Source organism: Aureobasidium subglaciale (genome assembly GCF_000721755.1).
Source record: "Aureobasidium subglaciale EXF-2481 unplaced genomic scaffold scaffold_12, whole genome shotgun sequence".
NCBI lineage: Eukaryota > Fungi > Ascomycota > Dothideomycetes > Dothideales > Saccotheciaceae > Aureobasidium > Aureobasidium subglaciale.
The window spans coordinates 624,253-638,185 of NW_013566983.1; the positions used below are offsets into that span (position 1 = coordinate 624,253).

Below are 13,933 nucleotides of genomic sequence, written 5' to 3' on the forward strand. Positions count from 1 at the left end.
CCAGGTCGCTGCTCTCTTTCCTGCGAGCTTTTGATACCTTGACCCCTGTCTAGCATGCGCAATCCCCTTGCACTCTCTCTCTGTCTCTACCTTTGTGGTGTCAAGATCAGCAGATTGAAACCACCCCACAAGCGATATGCTTGGATCCGCATGTAGCCAAAATGCAATCAGGTGTTACGATATCCATGTGTATAATCCCATGACGACGGATTTTTGATAATGCGGTGAGGATTTGTAAAGACCCAGTTGTGGAGTAAGGGTAGATATGTGAGGTTTAGGGTCGTGTTGTTGTTGTTGTTCAAGTCCTTGAAATGACCCTGTCTTGAGACAAATGTTGACCATGACGTCAATTGGTCAATTGCGAGTCGCAGAAAGAAAGCAGAACAAGGTACCTTAGTAGACAGGTGCAAAGGAAGAGGAAAAAAGGCGCACATACAACGCTACAATGGCGAGAGAGCCGCTCTGGCATGGTACCTCTTATCTGAACCACACTCTCTACTCCTCACCCTCGCCGAAAGGGAAATTAAACTTCAAGAGCCCATTTAAACCACCAACCCAATGATCATGCCCATCAGCTCCATTACTACCGCCAGTCCTGACAATACTAGGCACACCACCACCACCCCAAGTCCTTTCTTCACTTCTAACTTCTTCGCCTACAACTCTGACTTCCATGCCTCTTGTAAGGCCTCTTTCCCGTCGGACACCATCGACCGAGAGCTCGATCTCGTCTGAGCGGTTCTTGGGTGATAAGCGTAGAGTTATGGGTGTGTTTGAGGGGAGGACCAAGGGCCGGAAAGAAAGACTGCGAGGGCAGATGGGGGTGAGAAGGAGGGAGGAGACGAGGGGGTGGACTATACTGCCGCCGGAAGACAAAGAGTAGGCGGTGGAACCTGTAGGTGTACTGATGAGGAGGCCATCTGCTACTGCTTCTGTGAGAAAGCGGCCGCCAACGTAGATGTTGATGATACTGAGATGCGGAGTGCGACCTCTATGGAGTAAGACCTCGTTCATGGCAAAAACGTCGCAGTCGTTGTTCTCGCAGTCGGACGAAGACATTGGCGCTGAAGGATCCGCATGGGTGATGGGTCTGCCATCTTCAGCAAAGATGCCCACTTTCAATCTGTTCCGTAACAAAACGCGAGAGGAGCGCGATGGACCCATTGACATGCCGCGAACAGAACTCCAGCCCGAAAAGACATCTTTTGCTGCCCCAGACTCTGTTTCTAGGAGGGAGCTACCATAGCCTGCTGTTGCGCCTGACATGTATACTTCACGCAAAGCACGTTTGTAGTCTGAAAACTTCCACTCTCCCAGGAAGCCTAGGGTGCCCATGCTGAAGGATAGGATGGGAGGCACATTTTGGGCGTTTGCGAAGAGGGAGGAGGCGTGGAGGATTGTGCCGTCGCCGCCGAGGGTGGAAGTCAGATCGATCTTGTCCTGGAGACGAGCATGGTTCGAAGCGCCCAGGGTAGTGTAGATGGGGAAGGAAAAGTCTGTGTGTAGGGCTTTTGCGACGTGCGGCTCGAAGACGAGGGAGACGTCTGGGTAGGCCGAGTGGATGTGGTTTGCGTATTCGTGGACGGCTTCATCGACGACGGGGGAGCCGCTTTTGTGCACGATCAAAACATTGCGCGGTGGCTGAGGCCATTGCAGCGATAGCAGATCCTGGTGTTTTGTCTCTATGATGTTGTTAGAGGCTATGGTGTCCCAGCACGTGAGTGTCTGTACAGTGGTGGTATGATACCTTGATACGAGGGACGGATGCGGTCTGGCAGAGCAGCTATGTCGCGTAGCTCACGGCGGACGGTAGAGTGGGAAAAGCATCTTCTGGCGACATGTCGCAGCAGAGGCAAACACGGCCGTGTCATTCTTCCATGTTGGTTGGTGCAACGCCATGGCGCATGACTGGCAAAGGTTGAAGGCTGGCGGATGGCGGGGCATGTGAATGACGCATGCGACAACATTTGCCAGTCGTGCCTGATCAGACGACGACCTTTGTTCCACCCTGCCACGCAGCATTCTTATCGTCCATCGCCCTCTCAATGCAAGCTCCTGCTGCTTGCCGTGTGTCATAGTCGTACCCGCCCACTGTCGCACCCAGAGACATGTCGCGCATCAACACCGAGGGCATCCGCCAGCGTCCTATACCGAATCCCACCGCTGCCGTGGAAGCAGAGATTCCCATCACATCCACCAAAGACTATCTGAAAGAGGACAACCATCCGGCCGGTCCAGTCAAGCATGGTCCTGCTATGCAATACTTCCGCATCGCGTGCTTTGTAGTCTTCTTCTTCATTGCTGCCTTGGGCATCCACTCTGCACAACTGCTCGGCGCCCCCCTCTACTTTTACAACAAAGACTACTTTTACGCATGGCAAGCTGTGTGCAAGCAGTACTTTGCCCTCGTCCTCATCACCGGCACATATCTCTTCGCTCCCACCGTCATCCGCATCTCCGGCGACGCCTCTGTCAGCGGCCAGCTGAAGCAATTCCCCGACGGCCGTCTCGAATGCGACTTCCCAGAGCGCATGGTCTTGATCGCAAACCACCAGATCTACACCGATTGGACCTATCTGTGGTGGGTCAGCTATACAGCAGCTTGTCATGGCCACATCTACATTATCCTGAAAGAGAGCTTGAAATACATACCCATGATTGGGCCAGGAATGATGTTCTACAACTTCATCTTTATGAGCAGGAAATGGGCAAAAGATCAACCGCGTCTGAAGCATCGCTTGCAAAAGCTGTCCACCAGACATACAGGCCCCATGACGGGCAGGAAAGACAAGACTGGCCTGGACCCCGCATGGCTACTCCTTTTCCCAGAAGGCACAAATCTGAGTCCAAACACGCGCAACTCATCCGCGAGATGGAGTGAAAAGTCCGGCATCCCGGATATGAAGCATCAGCTCCTGCCACGCAGCACTGGCCTGCATTTCTGTCTGGAAGAGTTGAAGAATGGAGTAGACTGGCTCTACGATTGCACAATCGCCTATGAAGGTGTTCCTCGGGGCTCCTACGGTGGTCAACTCTACACTCTACGCTCAGTCTACTTCCAAGGCCGCGCGCCCAAATCAGTAAACATGCATTGGCGTCGCTTCGCCATTGCCGACATTCCTCTCCACTCCAAAGAAGAGACGGAATCCTGGCTACTGGATAGATGGAGGGAAAAGGATGATTTGCTAGAGTATTACCTCGAGCATGGAAGATTCCCTGCTGATCCTGCTGCTGTGCATGCCGTCGACAAGCCAGAAGAAGAGAAGAAACACTGCCAGTACATTGAGACAGAAGTCAGGCCAAAGTCTGCTTGGGAGCCATTGCAGTTATTTGCACCGCTCATGTCGGCGTATTTACTGTGTAACATTCTGATCAAACTGGTCAATCTGGTCTTGACTGGACGATTGAGCTCGAACTAAAAACTCTGGCCACGATAGAAGGATGGATGGACAAGGGAGGGACAGATTTGGTAGCTTGGAGTTGAGAGGCACCTACACTGCGATTGGCACCTTCCTTGATGCATAGCTTGAGCCTTTTCACATAGATGTGCCTCGTTGTACTGATTCTTTGGCGAGGGATGCAACCGTTTTTACATATACCCGCTTCTATGGCTGAATGCAAGTCAGAAACAGAAATAGAAAGAGAAACAGAAACATTACAGACACTCGGCTTGTGATTAGCGGCGATGTTTAGACTTCAAGGTGCTTTCATGGTATTGACAAGAGGCAGAGTTTGTGGTGGTGGAGAAGGGTCGTGGGCGGCAAGTGTCGGAGTAGGTCTTTCCTTGTCGGGAAGTGGGGCAAGATTGTGGAGAGAGTTTGGTCAGGCTGACGGTCAGTCGCAGCACATGCAAGCCGCAGCGCCGCAACTCTCTCGGACCACCGGACCAAAGACGGCGTGCAGCACTGCAACAGTCAATGACCGCTGATCCTCGGGAGAAGAAAGTATTGTTATTGCCCTCGCAACCCGTACCTCTTTTGCTCCTTCAAGCATCCTCTCCGTCACCAAAACCTCAACACTAGGCAAACCATGTCTACCATCATCACACCTCCCGAGCCACGGACTCTGTTCCCACCACTTCTGGCATGTCTCCCCACGGCCTTCATGTCGCCGCGGCCACCGCCAGCACTGCTCCCGCTCCTGTCGCCCATCCTCCGCCAACGAGTTAATCTTCTGGCGGGCAACACTTCCTCAGGCCAAGGCGGTTGGTTGAACCTGCTCTCCTGGTCGTCCTCTCGCTCCTCAAAACTCGGCGCCAAAATCGAGAACCTGCAATTGGAAGCCCACCCTGTGTCTGGAGAGCTGGAGCTGGAGGACATTGACAAGATCGGATACAAGAGAGTGGATGAAGAAACGCTACAATCCTGCTTGCAGGTCGAGGAGTTTGGCCTGCTGCCGGTATACGTGTGGTGTGAGAACGACGCAGAAGGTGGTCAAGTCGGGGGAACAACTGGTTGGAGGTTAGCTGAACTGCGCGCAATTGAAGATCTCAGCGACGATATTGTCCAGTGGACCGACAGCATCGACGCCGCAAACGACGTCTTCGAGTCCAAGTCGCACCCCAACGCCCCTTCAACAATTATCCCTCAACAAGCGACTGCTCAGGACGACGACGATGATGATGATGACTACTGGGCCAGCTACGACCGAACTCCCAACAACAGAACTCCCGCCCGTACTCCTGCCAAACGTGCGAGTCCTGCTCCCACCTCCACCACAGCCTCGAATCTCGGCCCCACAAATGACGAACTCGAGTACTTTGCCCGTTATGCCGCTGAGGTCCAACCAGCACTCGACGACCATGATCCTGACGAAGAGCACCCGGAGACTGCAGACTCCACCCTACGTGGCGGTGAATTGAGCGAGAAGAGATCCATCGCAACACCTGCAGGAGAGCCAAACACCAACCCAGCTCCACCCATGTACGCTTCAGAGAACAGTGAATTCTCGGCGACACTACAACGGGAAAAGGCAGCGTTGGAGGCACCACGACCCACCAGTCCGGCAAGCAGTGTCGACAAGCTGGAGCGTGGGGCAGAGGACATGACAAGAGCAGAAGTCGGCGTGAAACAATTCATCAGCACTGAGATGAAGAGCATGTTCCGCCTTGCCAGAAGCGTGGGTATGGGCAGGGAAGAATTCGAGAGGATCATCAAGACCGAGATTGATGTTTTGAGTATGCTCGAGGCTGACGATTGAGCGCTGTCTTTCTCCACGTATTCGATGCTTTGGTTATGATCATAGCGGGAGTTACAGGATCATGATTGGCCATCTTCCACAAGCGTTGCAGGTGTACGCTGCTTGTCGCATGTAGACGAAGTTTCTCTTCTTTGCAGGATACCAATTTTATAGACTCAGATAGGGAGCAAATCTATCTTCCTATCTTTCTTTCAAGTACTCTTCCCTCGGACTCCCTTCACTCTGTTGCAATGAGCACGTGGTCGATCCGTGGCATTTCAATAGTGAGTCAGTTCTTGAGGGAGATTGGGTCTGCTACCTACGCTTGACTTGCAGTGATTTCGCGCTTTCTCATGTCTTGATCTCTGAACGATATTTTCCATTCTCTTTCGACAAAAATCTACCCATTTCGATTTGCCTCTATTGAAACAGTCTTGCGGCATGGATCTTCCACTTACGGTTACTTGCGCGGATGACCTCACCATCACCATCTTGAACTCCTCGACTCTGACATCTGACTGTTCGCCTAGACTATACAATTCTGTCTCTGTAAGTAATTCACCAAGAAACCTAGTCATCCCATCACGCCGATACATTATGCTAACACCACCACCTTCCTCAGGCAACAGAAGAAGAAATCGCCAGTCTTCGACAAATGCTAGGACTAAACATGCCACTGACAACACCTCCTCGCAACATCTACTCCTTCTCCCACTATGCCACTTTGATCCAAAGATCCCAAAACATCGCAGAATCAGACCATTACGCCATTTTCCTTTCCCACTATCTCGCAGCCTCGATATTAGATCTTCAAACCTCTTACTTGATTACTGGAAACATCAATCCCGCTAATCTCGCAGATGTCGAAGATCTACTATCCACCCACCTCTCCAAGACCATGTTTGAAAACAAACAACAACAAAAATGGTTCACAAGACTAAACGACTGCTCACCCAAAGATTCCTCCTCTATCAAATTCCCGATAAAAGATGCAGAGGAGTTTGCGAAATGTTTGATTACTTCGAAATCGCGCAAGAGGGGATTTTGAAAAATCAGATTGCTCACCGGCGACTTGTGCAGGTATATCTGCATGTTTGGGGATGAAGAAATTGCAAAAGGGGTGGAGTGCCGCTGTTTTGTGGCTCCTGTGTCTCGCACCGTGCAAGGGAACCAGAGGGTTGTGGCAATCTCGCAGTATCTTTGGCATACACCTTTTCCTGTGCAGAGGTTTCAAGCTAGAGATACAGTGGAGATTGTTGTACATGCTTCTTCGACTTTACTGGGTCAGATTTTGGAAGCGGTAAATGAGGATATTAGACAGGAGTTGAGGTATTGGGGTTTTAGCTTTGATGTTGTGGTCAAAGCAAGTGGGAGGGTAGAGTTGGTGGAAGTTAATCCTTTTGGTGTTGGTGCTGGGTGTGGGAGTTGTTTGTTTCATTGGATAAGGGATGGAGGGTTGCTATATGGGCAGAGGAAGGGTGTTGAGGTTAGACTTTTGATGTAAGGAGAAAAGGTGGCATGGGAATCTGTGCTCTTGGACTTGGTCAGATCTTTGACTGTTTTCAAAGGAAGGATAAGAGAACGAAGAGAGGAAGGTGAAGTTGAGTTGTTTTTCTGCGAGAACAGTAAAAAGAAAAAATGTAATTATGAAAGAAAATCAGAGCCAAAGAATTGGGGTATCGCTTTTGCTTTCGAGAGAGAAGAGCAAAAAGGTTCGTGTGTATCGTATTGCGCTTTCGTCCTCGGCTGCTTCTTCAAGCAGAAGAGTCCTCCGAGATTGGCTGCTCATGCTCCTTCTTTCCTCTTCTCTTTCTCGGCTTCTCTGCCATCTGAATGCCGTTGCGAGCGATGATCCGGTTGATCAAAACTCCAGGATGAAGAATGTTGTAAGCGATAACCAACGCAGCCATCGGCGCACCATCCAACGCAACAAAGTACCTCTCAGTCTCAATAACCCTACCCGTCCATCCACCAGCCAACTCAACAGTACGATAAATGCTCCTCATGACAATCAGCAAAATCGCAAGACTCGTCACCGCCACCAACAACTTCATATCCCCATCATCTCTAAACGCCGGAATACTTCTCTTCACACCAGCTCTGTAGAGAAAGAGAAAGAAGAGAACGCTAAAGATTATTACGGAAGCGAGTTGGAAATCAATACCCGCTACCATGATGTCGGTGCCGATTTTGGTGTTGCCGGGTGGTTCGGCGTTGAATGCCACAGCGGCAGATCCACCACCGATGGCTTGGACGACGAGGGAGATTACGTCGATGGTGCAGAAGATCCAGAGGTACCAGGTTGGTCCGATGGGGGAGACTCCGGGGCCGGCGATTGCGATCATGCGGCCGAGGATTACGTAGATGCCTGCTGTGAAGAATGTGGGTGCTTTTAGGATGTTAGGATAAGGAGAGAGTAAATGGGAGTGAGGAGGGGGGGAGGGGGGGGGGGAGGCATACCGATAATCAAGGTGCAGATTTGCATCAGGAAGGCGTTTGCGTTGTAGGGGCATTGGTTCGACCAGGAGCGAGCAGCCCAGCCTAGAACTTCGGCTGTTGAGGTCGAGTTAGCATAATGATCTGATCTTGTGGTTGCAGATGCGTAGGATGAGAAGCAGCATGATTGTTGAGCTTCCTGCAGAGAAGCAAATTATGCAGGCCGAGTGACCCCATTCAGGACCACTCGTCGATGTAACCTCTCTTGCAGTCCCACGTCCTTGGAAACCGTATACGACCAAGGAAATGGGCAAAGCAGCTCTTCGAGATTCTGAAGGAAGGAAATATCAAACTCACTCAAACATCCAATAGCAAAGACCAGATTCCAGAGTGCCCGTGTCCTAATAGCCTGGAAAGTGTGCGCAAGCCCAGAGAGTCCAAAGAGTACACAATAGACAATGCCAGCAGCGAGAGAAGGCACATATCCATAAGCTGATCGTTGCCTTGGATCGTAGGCCACACAGCCAGTACTTCCAATAGCCATTGTTGTTGTTTCTTCCTTTACTTGCACGCCTTTTTTCCGTGAAAACAGATGCCGGTGAGATCCGGTTATGGAAAAGTGCGAGCGCCCTTCGATGAGAGTGAAAGAGAGTGACACTAAGTCGATGGTGTTTCCTGATGTAAAGGCCCCAAAAGATGGAGAAGCAAGAAGCACAGCGGCTCAACCTACATTTGACAATCTGGCACTTGCCTGCTTTTCTATCAGCCTATAAATTGTCAAGCCCGCCGATGTGGTGTGCTGCCATACAAACGGGTGACGATCTTCCATCGGAACATGCGCAAAATGGCATTGCTTGCGAGAAACTAGGCTGCAGAGCCGGTTCAGCACCGATCAGAGTCTAAATGATGTCGGCCAAGGTAAGGCCGTTTCATGGGGTCCGCCTGTGACTAGTGCGGCTCTTTTTGACATTTGACAGCTTGGGGCTTCGTACTTTCGTATGCTCTTTCGCATTCGTATCTCTACAATGAGATTTCGGAGTCTGATATGGAAGGCTGAGTCTGAATGGATAGCACGAATTTTCAGCTATCCAAGAGTAATTTCCCATAGTGTTGATACGAACAGTTTCTTGAGATCTGTGCAAAAGTACGAGTTGTTGCGTATCGAGATTGACTAGACTACACTACTGCAACCGAGCCTTTCACAATCGCTGTTCCGTCCACTCGGGTCATAAATCCTCCGATGAGATACATGTTGGATCTGAGGTAGTTACCACAGGGCTCAGCCTTGGAGGACAATGTGACAAAGGAGCAGCGGGTGTACTCTGGCTGTGACATGCAGCCGAGTCTGCCTTGTTCTGGCCACGTCGCAGTGTGCACATTGTGTCTGCCTTGTGAGCAATCTCACGAGCAGATACTACCTATGACGGCCTTGAGATTATTCGTATTCAGTGGCCCTGGGCTGAGCAAGCACATGTATACCGGTCGCAAGTATTACTGAATGTGTTTAGCAAGTAAGTATATGTTCAGCGGCCTCGTACATGGAGAATTAAAGTTGCAGAATCGATCAGCGGTACGCCGACTCGGTACATGTATGAATAGGGCAAGATGGACCGACGAGTCAAGTCGCAGAATACACAGCATCATTGGTGATTTCTATTTACAGCAAGACTAGTCGTCCTTCTTCTCGATGCCCATCTCTGTTCTGAGCTTTGCAATAGCCTCGCGGATCATGGTAGATTCCTTTTGAACTCTCTTGAGCTCCTCGAGGTCTTTCTTGATTTGGGAGTGAGGGTCCTCGACCACTTTACCGGTAGTCATGTCGATGGCGCCAAGTCCTGGATCCCGTAGAGCGTCAACGGCTTGCTGGGCGAGCATGTCCATCTCAGCGCGCGCAACTTCGTTCTCGTGATCAAAGTCATCCAGTAGGCGACGAGCGTGATGGAGCTTCAATTGGCTCTCAGGCTTTTGAGGCAGCCATTGTTGGCCATTCTCCAAAGCCTTGAGCTGAAGCCTTGTTTTTTGAGAGTCGGCAATGCACCAATCGAGGCGCGAAATCTCGATGTAGGTCTGAGTGTGTAGATGACCCATTAGTTCGGCATCGACACGACGCTGCTCTCTCTCAAAGTCTTCCTTGTCAGTGAGATATAGGTCGTTTTGCTTGGAAGCGAGTTCGTAGAACAGCATGGATGCCTCTCCGGCAAGACGAGACCTTCGCTCCTTCAGCTTTTGGATATGCGACTCGATCTGTTGGACAGCGTCTGAGCCTGGCTGCCACTTGTAATTTGGCTCTGGAAAGAAAACGCGCTCTCCTTCGCGCATCTCACTGAAGTGTGGTTGCGGGTCTTGTTCGTCAACATCCTCCTCTTGAGCGTTCTGAGCAGCCAGTGCAGCAGCCGCGTGCATCTCCTTGACCATGGAGTTCTGAGCATCTCCAACATTCTTGAGCATATCGGCCATTGTGGTCATTCCAGGTTGTTTGAGGTCCTCGGGATTGCGACCAGAGTCTTTGATAGCCTTGTTCTCGATGAAACGCTTTACATCTTCCATCCACATGTTGCGCAGAGTCTGTTGCCTCGCGATGGTTTCGGCAAGGGAAGCGGAAGTATCGTAGTGGTAGATCTGGTTGAAGGATGCGCCAGCAAAAGAGCCACAGCTGAAAGCACCCAGCCAACGCTGCCAGCCGACGGAGTTCCATGGCTTGCGTACAGAGGCAGCAAAGCCAAGACCGATGAGACCACCGGCCAGGATGTAGTTGTCGGCATCAATTTCGAAAGGACGATCAATGATCTTTGACTTTGGAATCTCGACACCCTTGCTCTCGAGGTAGGGCCTGGCGATGAGGCGACCGGCATAGCGTTCGACGCCAACGGAAGCAGTGCCAAAGATGATGGTGGTCCAGGCGGCAATCTTGAGACCTTGAGCAGGCGGACGTTTTGTGAGCAGTGCGAGACCGGCGGCAAGGGCACCGCAGCCACCAGCCCAAAAGGGCGCCTTGGTCAAGGCAGACTCATTGAAGGGAGCAGGTTTGCTGGGGTAAGCGGGGTGAAGCCCTTCCCAGTTGGGCGGTAGAATCCTCATGGGTTATGCTGAGACATGAAATCTTGCAACAAACAATGCGATTGTTGAATTCGAGAACGATGATGGAACTGATTTGCGCACTGACGCCAGAAGCACGTGCCAAGCACGAGTCCCCGACATGCGATTGACTTTGATACACCACCATCGTTGCAATAGCTGGGTCTCCAACAGCAACCGAGATCAGGAAGATCGTCTCAAGGCTCCACAAACAACATCTGAACTATGTGATACATCTGCCTTGATATAGAGCTATGCGTTCCTAGGTACCTCAAGAGCTGAAGGGCTGCGGCGGCGTTGTCGGCAAGAGCATGCCGGGCGTTTCGGTTAGATCCGAGATCTAGATCTGCCTGTCGAAGCTGTCGCGAGGGTGTCGCATTTCTCAAAAAACCATACCACCTCGACGTCACCACTCTGAAATCAACCCTACTCGTGGCAGATCTCAATCATGTCAGGAGGAGATAGCCACAGTCGCGGTCAAAAGCGCAAGCTTGACCAGCAAGAAGGTAGGGAACTGCTCGGCATGGGCGCCACATTATCGCGTCTCAATGGCGACAGCGACCTCGACTCGAAAGCCGCCTCGCCTGCCGCGACACAAGATGCCAACGACGATGGTGGCGAATGGACTACTGTTGATCGTAGTTCCAAGCGCCATAAGAAGAGCATCCACCAAAACTATCCTCAGATCACACATGCGCCAAATGCACGCCTCCAATCATTCGTCAAGATCCAGGACCTTCAGAACCTGGTCTTGTACCTGCTGTCTGATGGCAGCGGCCCTCAATGGATCAGCGTTCGCCACAAGAAGGACATTGAGCGCGTGGTATGCTTGATGGCCCCAGGACTGGAAGCCGACATGTTCAATGCCAACATCAACCTCGATCCCGGTCAAGAAAGCACCGCAAAGCCCGTCGAGCAAAAGACAGAATCCCTGTCCGAATCAAACTCTCCTCCCTCGAAGAAGCTGAAAATTGCCATATCTCCCGATGACTACTACCCCGTTAAGCTCGTATCGCCCAAGCTGCCCGCACCGCTACAACCCTTCGCAGAGATGTTCCCTCACATTTGGCCAGTCAAAACGCCAGGAGAGTTCAATCGCATGCACTCGCCCCTAGCGGCTTTGTTGACGTCGCCTCTGCCCAAAGCAAAGGACGAGAAAAAGATCAAGGGCCCCAAGCCTCCAAGAGAAGGCCCCAGATGGCAAAACCAGAGAACTCCCATCACAGAGTTTTTGGCTACAAGAGAAGACTTGTCGGACAATGGTTACGCCATCCATCCTGCGTACTTGCGCACGGATGTCGAGCGTGAGGCCGAGAAGGCGAGACGTCACAAGTACTGTCAGTCAGAAGAGGACGGCTGGATTGATTTGCCTGCCATTTCATCACTCGACGAGGGCATTGTGCCATCCGAGGAAATTGAGCAGGGTAGCATTCTACAGGGTCGCAACGTTCTGACAGTCGATTGCGAAATGATCACCACATCAGAAGAGAGATTTGCTCTCGCTCGCGTGTCATTTATTGACTGGGATGGCAATGTTGTCCTCGACGAGCTTGTCAAGCCTCCAGGCACCGTGACAGACTACCTGACTCAATACTCTGGTATTACCAAGGAAATGATGGAGGGTGTCACACAGACTCTCGCCGAGCTACAGGAAAAGCTAAAATCTGTCCTCACACCTCGCACAATCCTCCTAGGTCACTCCCTGGACTCCGATCTTCGCGCCCTTCGCATGTCTTTCCCCTTCATTGTCGACACCACTCTTATCTACCCTCACCCCAAGGGACCTCCTCAAAAGTCTTCTCTCAAATGGCTCACTCAGAAGTACCTATCCCGCGAGATTCAGAACCGCGGGCCTCAAGGCCACGACAGTGTTGAAGACGCAAAAGCCTGTCTTGATCTTGTTAAGCAAAAGTGCGAGAAGGGCAAAATGTGGGGAACCTCAGAAGCAACCAGTGAAAGCATTTTCAAGCGTCTCAGCCGTGCTGGTCAAGAAGAAGATAAAGACGAAGGCGGTATGCTGGAGGAGCCCGAACAAGAGAAGACTGGCCGCACCGGTGCTGTCGTCGACTGGGGAGACCCGAAGCGCGGTTTCGGCGCTGCAGCTACCTGCACAGTGTCCTGCGAGAGCGACGCCGATGTAGTTGCAGGTGTCCAACGCGTACTCTCCGGCCCCGAGTCCACCGAGGAAGCAGACGCACCAGGCCAACACATCCCCACCAACGGCGTCGACTTCGTATGGGCACGCCTCCGCGAACTCGAAGCCCTCCGCGGCTGGTGGACACGCACAACATCCACAGACGCCGCCGCCCGCCTCGCCAACACACTAGCCGAAAACAACGTTTCTACGGACGGTCTCTCCACTCAAGCACTAGCCGACGCCGTTACCCGCACCACAGCATCTGTAAAGGCCATCTATGACTCTCTACCCCCGAAAACAGCGTTTATCGTTTACTCCGGCGGCGGCGATCCCACGGACATGCGTAGATTGCAATCTATGCAACAACAGTATAAACGCGATTTTCAGACTATGAAGTGGGATGAATTGACTGTCAAGTGGACGGATGTCGAGGAGCAGGAGTTGAAAAAGGCGGCGTTGAAGGCAAGAAGTGGTGTTGGATTTGTGGTTGTCAAATAAACAAGGTTTTTGCATGGGTGTGATGAGGAAAGAGCTGGACTAAAGCCATGAATGAGCTGCATGTGACAGATCATCTCGATGCAACTGCTTTGAGATTTGATAGATGATGATCACGTCTCTGAGCTTTTCGATTTACAAGGTTGTCTGTAAAATGAGGCTGTTACGACTTCTGTTGTCAACATTTGGCCTGAGCTTCTCATCGAAAATCCTCATTGTGTCTATTATACGCGATCAAGGTAGCAGTCGTTCCGTATAACGATGACCTCAAGTCGCTACTCAAGAGATGGAGAGTTGTCGCTCGGCCCTGATACAAAACCAAACCGAAAAATCTATGACATCATAGTTGCTGTAGCATGTCACCCTGTCTTGCTTGAATAATGTCTCGGTCTAGCACTGTGCTTCCACTGCCACGCTGCGTGTGCTACAGGGGTGCATTAAGAGGTATTTTGGATAGGTCCGTACAGATCCGATCACTTCCAGTCTTATAACGACCAAGATAGTGTTTATCTCTGCTTCTTCTTTGAATTGTCTTCACGTCAACCTGACTCGTCAACAGCTTCCAGATCTCGAGCACTAAAACATTCATTCCGTGCATAGCGCAGCGAAAGA

At 51.4% G+C, this 13,933-nt stretch overlaps 6 protein-coding genes across 6 annotated transcripts; 3 read left to right on the forward strand and 3 right to left on the reverse strand.

Moving 5' to 3' along the window:
• Positions 1 to 495: 495 nt before the first annotated feature.
• On the reverse strand, positions 496 to 1,871 carry AUEXF2481DRAFT_5698 (uncharacterized protein; the record flags this gene model as incomplete). Its single annotated transcript, XM_013487657.1, has 2 exons — positions 496 to 1,682; positions 1,748 to 1,871. 2 exons carry the CDS (start codon positions 1,869 to 1,871, stop codon positions 496 to 498), a joined length of 1,311 nt encoding a protein of 436 aa, XP_013343111.1.
• Positions 1,872 to 2,108: 237 nt separating this feature from the next.
• On the forward strand, positions 2,109 to 3,419 carry AUEXF2481DRAFT_5699 (uncharacterized protein; the record flags this gene model as incomplete). The annotated part of the gene is made up of 1 exon (XM_013487658.1): positions 2,109 to 3,419. The coding sequence occupies one exon, from the start codon at positions 2,109 to 2,111 to the stop codon at positions 3,417 to 3,419; it is 1,311 nt and encodes a 436-aa protein (XP_013343112.1).
• Positions 3,420 to 4,029: 610 nt separating this feature from the next.
• Positions 4,030 to 6,226, forward strand: AUEXF2481DRAFT_30182 (uncharacterized protein; the record flags this gene model as incomplete). Its single annotated transcript, XM_013487698.1, has 4 exons — positions 4,030 to 5,176; positions 5,353 to 5,462; positions 5,611 to 5,727; positions 5,801 to 6,226. 4 exons carry the CDS (start codon positions 4,030 to 4,032, stop codon positions 6,224 to 6,226), a joined length of 1,800 nt encoding a protein of 599 aa, XP_013343152.1.
• Positions 6,227 to 6,900: 674 nt separating this feature from the next.
• On the reverse strand, positions 6,901 to 8,211 carry AUEXF2481DRAFT_40780 (uncharacterized protein). Its single transcript, XM_013487766.1, has 3 exons — positions 7,972 to 8,211; positions 7,639 to 7,731; positions 6,901 to 7,567 (listed from the first exon to the last, which is right to left on the reverse strand). Exons 1-3 carry the CDS (start codon positions 8,156 to 8,158, stop codon positions 6,933 to 6,935), a joined length of 915 nt encoding a protein of 304 aa, XP_013343220.1. The 5' UTR covers positions 8,159 to 8,211; the 3' UTR covers positions 6,901 to 6,932.
• A 1,071-nt stretch (positions 8,212 to 9,282) lies between these two features.
• AUEXF2481DRAFT_5702 (uncharacterized protein) lies at positions 9,283 to 10,692 on the reverse strand (the record flags this gene model as incomplete). The annotated part of the gene is made up of 1 exon (XM_013487659.1): positions 9,283 to 10,692. The coding sequence occupies one exon, from the start codon at positions 10,690 to 10,692 to the stop codon at positions 9,283 to 9,285; it is 1,410 nt and encodes a 469-aa protein (XP_013343113.1).
• A 168-nt stretch (positions 10,693 to 10,860) lies between these two features.
• AUEXF2481DRAFT_261712 (uncharacterized protein) lies at positions 10,861 to 13,759 on the forward strand. The gene has a single exon (XM_013487899.1). It carries the CDS (start codon positions 11,138 to 11,140, stop codon positions 13,322 to 13,324), a length of 2,187 nt encoding a protein of 728 aa, XP_013343353.1. The 5' UTR covers positions 10,861 to 11,137; the 3' UTR covers positions 13,325 to 13,759.
• Positions 13,760 to 13,933: the final 174 nt, after the last annotated feature.

What these genes read in the sequence shown, in the direction of transcription:
- AUEXF2481DRAFT_40780 (XM_013487766.1), bottom strand. Translation starts at nt 8,158, where the DNA reads ATGGCTATTGGAAGTACTGGCTGTGTGGCCTACGATCCAAGGCAACGA. An exon ending in CTTTGCTATTGGATGTTTGA is followed by an intron (nt 7,732 to 7,971) that starts GTGAGTTTGATA and finishes CGACCTCAACAG; the next exon opens with CCGAAGTTCTAGGCTGGGCT. An exon ending in AATCTGCACCTTGATTATCG is followed by an intron (nt 7,568 to 7,638) that starts GTATGCCTCCCC and finishes ACATCCTAAAAG; the next exon opens with CACCCACATTCTTCACAGCA.
- AUEXF2481DRAFT_261712 (XM_013487899.1), top strand. Translation starts at nt 11,138, where the DNA reads ATGTCAGGAGGAGATAGCCACAGTCGCGGTCAAAAGCGCAAGCTTGAC.